This window comes from Merops nubicus, unplaced genomic scaffold (genome assembly GCF_000691845.1).
Source record: "Merops nubicus isolate BGI_N331 unplaced genomic scaffold, ASM69184v1 scaffold18664, whole genome shotgun sequence".
In the NCBI taxonomy this organism is placed as follows: Eukaryota; Metazoa; Chordata; class Aves; order Coraciiformes; family Meropidae; genus Merops; species Merops nubicus.
In genome coordinates, this window is record NW_008607322.1 from 40,771 (window position 1) to 49,792 (window position 9,022).

The 9,022-nt window shown below is 47.8% G+C and overlaps 1 protein-coding gene across 1 annotated transcript in view; it reads left to right on the top strand.

Moving 5' to 3' along the window:
- The window catches only part of PAX7 (paired box 7), a 54,446-nt gene that overhangs the window by 15,044 nt on the left and 30,380 nt on the right, over positions 1-9,022 (top strand). Inside the window, 2 exon segments of the mRNA XM_008939891.1 lie at positions 1-53; positions 866-1,065. The exon segment at positions 1-53 is cut by the window's left edge and continues 29 nt beyond it. Coding sequence (XP_008938139.1) covers positions 1-53; positions 866-1,065 — 253 coding nt within the window.

Sequence of the window (9,022 nt, forward strand, 5' to 3'; positions counted from 1 at the left end):
GCCCCCGTACCAGCTGCCAGACTCCACCTACCCAACCACCACCATTTCCCAAGGTGAGCACCCCTCTGCCTGTGCTGCTCCTCTTCTCTTGCTTTCCCCCATCCCATCGTCCCTTCCCTTTCATGACGTGCCACTGAGGCTCTTGTAATGCACAGGAGGTTTTCATCCAGCTGGGAAGTTCAGGTTGTTCTCCAAGTCGATGGAAACTTCATGGTGTTCTCCTCTGGCTGGTGGACCTTTCTGCTGTGTCGATGTGTCTCATGACTGTGGTTCATAGAATCATAGAATGTCTGGGCTGGAAGGGACCCCCAAAGGTCATCTAGTCCAACTCCCCCACCATAAGCAGGGACATCACCAACTCGATGCAGAGCTTCATCCAGCCTGATCTTGAACGTCTCCAGGGATGGGGCCTCCACCACCTGTCTGGGCAACCTATTCCAGTGGTCTATCACCCTCATACTGAAGAACTTTTTCCTAATGTCTAACCTAAAACATCTTTTCCTAACATGTAACCTCCTCTGCTCAGCTTTGAAACGATGAGCACGTCACTATAAAGTGAGGAGCATGTAGGTGATCCCTCCACACTGGGGCTCAGTGGAAGCAATATTGCTACTTCCAGTTGGCTTTGGCCTTTAGAGAGGAATTTTTGGCTTCTCTCTGGGGGAAAATTAAAGAGAAAATTCAGCTCCATTCTCCCAGGTCTGTGTATTTTCCACTGCCACGTGAAACGCTTGTGTCCGCTGGAGCACGGAGGTGGTGGGACCCGGAGGCTGAGCTCAGAACAACCAAACCACTGATCCACGCTCTGCGTGGTCCCAGCTGTGACCCCCCCACGACTGCTCACCTCGGAATGCTCTCTTTGCAGACGGGGGAAGCACTGTCCACAGACCCCAGCCCCTGCCACCATCCACCATGCACCAGGGAGGACTCGCTGCGGCCGCCGCCGCCGACACCGGCTCTGCCTACGGGGCCCGGCACAGCTTCTCCAGCTACTCGGACAGCTTCATGAATGCTGCAGCTCCTGCCAACCACATGAATCCTGTTAGCAATGGCCTCTCTCCACAGGTATGCGACCCGTTTCCATTCTCTTTCTTTGGCTGAGAGTATTTGGCTGGTTCAGATCCTCCGAGAGCAGGGCAAGCTTCAGGCTATCACAGTGTGTTATGGATAACAAGGGAGTTGCTCTTATTGTCACAGATTCTTAGAGGCAGCCTAGTTAAAGCAAGGAGTTAATTTGTTTATTGGCAGGATCTCCATCCTGAGCTCAGCACTATGTTGCCAGAGCATTTGTATCCTGTTAGTTCCCATATTCAGGTTAACACACTGTAACTACAAACACCAGGACCTAGAGCATCAGTGTTTGTCTTCTCAGCCCTCCAAAAAATATTCCAGTGCAAGTGCACACCCTTCAGCTGTAGATTTTAGCCTAATAACAGCACACTTGACTTTCTTAGTTACTTTCTCAGGCTCGTTTTAGAAGTAGTCCATGATCTGTGAGCAATTTAGAGATTAGTTGAAGCCAGCTTGTCCAAGTCTGCTTGGAACATGGAAAGCCACAAAAGTGCCACGGATCTGAGCTCCCCCAAAACACAGGGATGTAGAGCTGGGAATTAGTTTTGCAAAACTAATTGTCCTGTCAACAATTCTGCTAATGCCTTCCACAAGGTCAGAATAAGAGGTGTAGGTAAGATTTAAAGGAGGAAGGTACATTTCACACGCATGTGTTTGTGTAGAAGAATGGAGCATGTGTGCTTTGAGTTTACCAGGAACAGCCATGGCCTCCCCACGTAACACACCCTTGACTTTCAAATCCCTGCCTGAGCTCAGAATAGAGTGCCCATGACCAGACTCTGGGATCTGTTCTCCAAGCCTCAGCCCAGCTGCCTTCCAAAGGGACCAATCCCAGGTTTGACCAGAGTGCTCCCAGTTGTGTGTGTGGTTTTTCAGTGCTGCCTGTGACAGAGAAGCAAACTTCAGCCCTGTAGAAGGGGTTAAAGCCTCCATCATCTGTGGGTCTAGAGAGGGCAGAGACTGTGCTATGTGTGTGTTATAGGAGCAGACTCATGTTCTCAGCTGAGGAGCTCCACTGAAGTCAGTGAAGATGCCAGAACACACTCAACCTGAAAATCCATCCCACTCTATCATTGCCCTGGGATAAGAATTCCAATTTTCTGTCACCTCCTTAGACAGAACCTTTAACCTTCTCTTTGGTTTACTTGCTGTCACCTGTTTTCTAAATACACATTTGATTTTAAGTGGAGAAAGGTACATACTGTATGCTGAAAATCAGCAGCAAGGACTTGTGACTCAATATAGTGCCTTCCATCCTGGAGGGGTACCACATGTGTTTTACTTTTTCTCTTGGTCACTTGTGAAACAGGGAGACATGTGAAGTGCACTAGAGCAGGTGTTTCAGTAAGTGGTCAGTAACACTATTTAAGGCAGGAAGTGCAAAATAATCTGAAACTACAGAGAGAAATTAGGTAGGCACCTAAAATGAAAAGTCTACAACTGTTTAGAGAGGAGTCCAATAAACAGGGACATCAGAGAGATATATAGATTTTAAGGTCCAGTAGCTTGTGATCTCTCGAGTGTGAAAATAAACATTGAGTACCAATGGAAAGAGGGAAATTTTGCAGCTTCTCTGAAATGGTATAAAAAAATCCCACTTCTAGCTTTGAATGGTCATAAGATAGAAAATGTAAAAGTGTGACTGGCACGAAGCAGAATATTGCCTCAGATCTGTGTAATTTGGGGGGGGGGGAAATAAGGAGACATCTTTCTGACAAGGGATTTCTAAGAGCACTGGGCTCGGGAGATGAGAATATAGTGTGGAATTCAAAGGCAGGCTGCAGGTTAGATGGTCCAGGCCACATGATTAATTCAGATTATCACAAGTGCAATTTAGCCCCACGGAATAAGTTGAGGAGGAGATCCACGTGATAAGCTGCACCAGCACTACGAGTCCATCAGGCAATTTCCATTTCTGTAGCTTCATCATCTACTTACTAGTCCCTCTCACTAAATCAGAGGCTCATTGAAATGACCAGACCAATGCTTTTTCTATGCTTATCCCTATCCCAAATTACCCTGCCCCTAGGCTCAGGCTAGGGGAAGATAGAGTCCTGAGCCAATAAGCCCTTTGTATGGGGAAGAGAGGATACATTATCTGGCAGTCCTGAAGAAAAGAGCTTTGCACCCCCAAGAAGGGGAGATTCCCATTTTCCTAATGCTTTTAATCATGTGAGGGCCGAGATATCAGGATATAAATTCTTCTATTTCTTTTGTGCATAGAAAGACTAACCCAGGTTATTTTATGACTGCTTTATATTTGCTTATCTTGCTACCTTCCTGCTTTTCTAAGCTCTCTGCTGTTCCTAGTGGAAGGATGCAAGAAATACTCCATGAATGAGAATTCGTAGAAGTGTCTTATTTTGTCATAGAATAGAACATCTCCAGTTGGAAAGGATCCATTGAATCCATCAAATCCCACCTCACTCTTTTTGTAGCAGGGTGGGTAAAAGCTTTGTGAGGTCTCAATATGGGGACACTCTGTGTAACTTCTCTGTGCATAATTCACCCATTTCAGGTGAAGTCCATTGCACCTCAACCCTCTCCTTCTCCTGCCCAGCTCTCTGCAGGATCTGGTTGCTCTCTGCAGGGGTAAATATCAACTGCAGGGAAGGAGATGGAAAAAAAAACAAACCCAAAACTGGGAATTTTAAATGATGACAATTTGTCTGAGCTGCAAACAGACAGTTCTCTGGTTTCATCCCTTCGCAGCAGCAGGAGGGAGATTTCTTTGCAGTTTAGACAAGGAGGTGGGGGCCAGCCTGGCCGAGAGCTCCCAGGATTTGCTGCTGCTCAGCACACTATCCAGTTACCCCAGGATTGGGTGTCCTGGCCAGAAGCCACCAGACGGGCTCGGTGCTGGCAGCTGAAATTCTAGAGGAGCAGCGTGGCATTTGATTCTCACAACAGAGGAGAGGGGATTAGGGCTGGCCCCTGCGGGCTCCGTCCCCCCACGCACACACACACACTTCAGTCCCCCCCCTCCTGACACTGCTGGGAGTTTTCCCCAGACTTCACGTGGGAAATGGTCACGTCTCTTGCTCCTTTTCCAGCCTGGAGTGCACAAAGCCTTGAGCCTGTCCAGCTCTGCTGCTGGATCCCAAAAAACATTTCCCATGCAGCTGCCCTGGCCTAGAGGCTGTTCTGCCTCTATTCCAGACCTGAGACTCCTGAGGAGCAAGAGGTCAGCTGGGAATTTTTGTCTTGGAATCATTTGGGTTGGAAGAGACCTTTAAGATCAACAAGTCCAACTGTTCCCCCAGCACTGCCAGGTCCCCACTGCCCCGTGTCCCTCACACCACATCTCCACAGCTTGGAAACCCCTCCAGGGGTGGGGACTCCACCACTGCCCTGGGCAGCCTGGCACAGCCCTGGACAACCCTCAAAGGCAAGAAATTATTCCTCATGTTCAACCTAAATTTTCTCTGGCACAACTTGAGGCCATTTCCTCTTGTCCTGTTGCTTGTCCCCTGGGAGAAGAGCCCGACCCCCACCTGGATCCACCCTCCTGTCAGGGAATTGTTGAGATTGAGGAGGTCTCTCCTGAGCCTCCTTTGCTTCAGGTTGAACAACCCCAGGTCCCTCAGCTTCTCCTCCTGAGACTTGTGCTCTAGGCCCTTCCCCAGCTTCATTGCCCTTCTTTAGACACACTCCAGCTTCAGCTACTTCATCCCAAGATGACGTTTGATGTGACACTTCATGAAAGGTCACCCACTTGGTTGTGCAAAGGACAGCCCCACATGATTAAACCACTACCTGATCACCCATGTCATACTCCTTCCTAGATCTTAGTGAGAAGCCTCAAGGTAACCCAAGCAGTGATTTGTGATGGTTTCATGCTGGGACAGCCTTTGTAGGAGAGAGCTCTTGCTCTGAGTGTTGCCTGTTTGAGAACATCTGCAGCCAGCTGAGTCACCTTGCATCTGTCAGGAGGCACTGGGTGCCTGCAGCAGTTTTGGGTTATGAGAAAGCAGCTCAGTACCAGGCAGCCAGAACCCTGTTGCTCCCTGAAGGTCCTGTGGATCAGCAGCAGCTCTCACAGATTCAGCTGGCCTGACTCAGTGGTTCATAGCTACCTCCTGGGTGGCATCAGTGCCTGTGCACACGAGGGGTGAGTAACTGGTTAGCAGTCATACCCAGTGTGATTCCTGGCCCTTGGGGCTTCTGTCTCATCATTTCTCACAACAGTGGGGTGTTAATCAAATGTGTGCATGGGTGGGTGGGATTTCGTAAATACAGAGGGGTGATGGGTTCAAACTGGAAGAGGAAAGATTTAGATTAGAGATTAGGAAGAAGTTCTTCACTAGAAGGGTGGTGAGACCCTGGCCCAGGTTGCCCAGGGAAGCTGTGGATGCCCCGTCCCTGGAGGTGTTCCAGACCAGGTTGGATGGGGCTTGGAGCAACCTGCTCTAGTGGGAGGTGTCCCTGCCTGTGGCAGGGGGGTGGAACTGGATGATCTTTAAGGTCCCTTTGAGCTCAAACCATAAATAGAACCAAAATTCTGTGTTTTCCTGCTCATTTTTATCCCACAGAGGAATCATTTCCCATTTATTTGAGAATATCTATCAACCTCAAGTGGAACAAGGCCAGGCACCAAGACACTCTGGATCAGGTCATGCTTCACACTGGCAGTGAGGACAAACTGTGCACCCATCTAGACTGAAGTTCAGACCTGTGCTAGTTGAGTGAGCCCCTCCCTGTGACTGGGGTAAGGCTTGGGATAAATAGCTCAGTATAAAGGTAAACTCAGTTTTAAGTCCAGCTAGATCCTGATCAGCATCTGAAAGCCCTTTAAGCAACATGCAAGCTGCACAGTGGGAGGAAATTCAGTGAAAAGAGAAAAGTGGGGGCCACGTTTGTCTGCACCTCTGCCATTTGTGATGATGGGAGATTCTTTGGGTGCTCTTCACACAGCAAAGTCATAGGGCCACACTGTATCCAGGGCTGCTTCCATCTCAAGGACATCTCTTCTACCTTTTACAATGTCTTCATGGGGTTTTAGGAGGATTTTGTCTACTGCTTCACCTCCTGAAATGTCTCCTGCCCTTTTAGCTCCAGGTCTGTATCTTAGATGTGTCTGACAGTTCACCATAGCATGCTGGGGACTTGCAAGGGGTTATTCAAAACCAAAAGATCATTATTGTGTTGCAGATGGCCCCTGTGGAGCTGGAGAACATGATAAGGTAGAGTCAAGAGTCAGGCGTTTCCTATACTCTCAGCACATGTTATTTCTGAGACCTTTGAATCTTTTAACAAACCCACAGGATCACCCAGAGATTAAGACAATTCCAGAAATAAAAAGAGCCAAGAGAAACTTGTTCACCCTCTCATATTTGTTGCTTTAATTTTCTCAGGGCTTTCGGTGGCTTTTTTTTGCTCCACGAGCAAATTCATCCCCAAAGTAACAGCAGTATCTGAAGGCTGGAGTTGGGTTTTACAATTTCTGCTTCATCACTGTTTCTTGCTAGTGTTCCTGGAGGGCTACTTGAGGCACAGGTCAGGGTCTGCCCACAAATTTATACTCTAAACTCAGTGACCTTCTCAGAACAACCATAGCACAGTTCTGCTTTTCCTGCCATCATCCCAGGACTCCATTCTCTTCCACCATCCAGGGCAACGTTTCGCTCAGCCTCACTGGGGTGGGATTAGAGATCATCTGAATCCCTGTCAGGAGCACACTGATCCTGGCAGAAGTGTGAGAAGAGCCAGCTGAGCCCTTTTTTTTTTGGGGGGGGGGAAGCCTGGCACTTGGGAAGGACACGTTGTTAGCTGGCGAGAGGGGAGCAGGCTTCGTGGTGTCTGGTTCCAGAGAGACAGCTCTTCTTCCTTCCCTGACACGGATCCCTTCTGTCTGGTTCCTTTTTTTGCCTTTTTTTTTCTTTTTTTCTCTTTTTTTTTTTTTTTTTTTTATGTCGTAGACACTGTGCCTATAATAAGCATTCAAAATGAGTCTTGCTGGGCCAGGAGAAGGGGAGGGGAAGAAAGAGGGGGAGGAGAGGGTGAGATTTCGGGCGGGGAGGGGGGAGAGGGAGGGGGAAAGGGAGGAGGGGGTTTAAATGGCAAAGAATTAGAAAAAAAAAAAAAAAATCTGATGCAAATCACTAGTAGAGAGAAAATTATGTGCAATTACCCAAGCGATACTGGGCAGCCGTGCCCACCCCAACCAACAAGATCTCATTAACAAGCAGAAAATAAGATTGAAATGGTGTGTAAAAGAGCTGAAAAATGAATTTGAATGCTGCATTTGTCCACAATTACCCCCTCGTTCACACATATTTTATTGCAATTTTTTTATTATTCTTAATCTTTCCATCCCTCAAAGCAGATTGGGAACATCCTGGCATTACAGTTGCTGAGGGAGGAAGCATTAAGGATTCCCCCTTTCCCTGAAAGGAGACCCTTCTCTCGCTCGAATTTCGAAGGGTTGGGTTTGGAGGGATAAGGATTCATTTCTCTGGCTTATCTTAGTGGAGGAACATGTTCTTCTAATATTCTTTAACCTCTGACGCTCTTGGGTGCCACCCCCCACGAGGGGTTTTCTTTAACCTTGCCTCCTGGGTTCCTCTACCTTCCTTTTCATCATTCCTCCCCCTATCTCCTACACTCTTTTTCCACTCCAGTTTTTTGCCACGTGGTCTCTGCCCTCTTCCCCTCACCCTGCTCCCTCCACATCCCCCCCACTGCCCCCTCTCTAGAGCTCCATGATTCCCTCAAACCAAGTGTCTGTCCTTCAAGAAGTGGCCGCTGTCCCTTCTCTCATTTTCAACCCCTCCTCACATCCTCTTTCTTTCTCCGTGAGCCTCCCCGTGACCTTGTGGCAGATTGCAGGCAGGATTTTTGGAGAAGGAGGTAAACACATGCTAAAATCCATGTCCTTTTTTCCCTTTGCCAAGGCATGAGAGCTCCAGGTTTCTCTCTGGCTCTGCTGAGACTGCGTTGGCGTTTTCCCTTGCTCGGTGTCAAATCCAGCTCCATCTCTCTAAACTTTTAACCTATGTGTCCCAGGAAAGCTGGTAGTTTTTCCACTAAAGTTTCTTTTTTTTTTTATTTAACCAAACAAAGCCCATCTGCTCTTGTCAGTTAGATGCCTCTGCTCCCAGCAATGGCCAAAGGGGAGAATAGGACATTTTTCTCGTGTGAAAATAGATAGGTATTTCTTTGCCTGATTCCTAACGACTGGTTCGGCAGGCAAAGGAGTTGGGTGGGAAGGGGAAAATTCATATCTGAGGAGCCAGTTCACTTTCTGTCAGTTGTGAGGTTTCCTGACTTTCCCCTATTGATTTGTATGCTCTGGTCCCATTGAAAACTGATTAGAAACCAATAGGGCAGCACTTTGTTATTACCTTGACTCTAGTGCTCTGAGTGGCACTGATTGTGTTTATTCTTATGTGATTTCCACTCCACACATTGTTCTCTGTGTTTATTACAGAGATATTAAAATATTAGAAACACTGAAGGGTTTCAGAGCAGACAGTTGGTTCCTGAGCCTTGAGCTTGAGAGGAGTTTTGTCGTTACCTTTGGTGGGTCCAGGATCAAGCCCTTGTGGCACTGCAATGGTTGTAAACTCAGGCATCAGAAACAGATAAATTGTGGAGAAAAGAGAAAATTTGCAATGGTTGTAAACTCAGGTATCAGAAGCAGATAAATTGTGGAGAAAAGAGAAAATAGGAAAAGAAATACAGGGGAAAAAAAAAACAACATGAGGACAATGACAAGACCAATGACAGCAGGAAGAAAATTCAGGGAGGTGTGAAAGCGCCTGATAAGCCCCCAGATGTCAGAGGAGGGAGCACTTATTTAAGGCACCCAGGGCTAAGACACAGAAATCTGTGCCCATAAATCTTTAAATATCCCTTCCCACCCAGAGCCCGCTACCCACTCACGGGCTGGTGGGAGCAAAGCTGGAGCTGGGTGGGTGGAACAGGCAGCACGGGGGCTGTAATTCCTGCT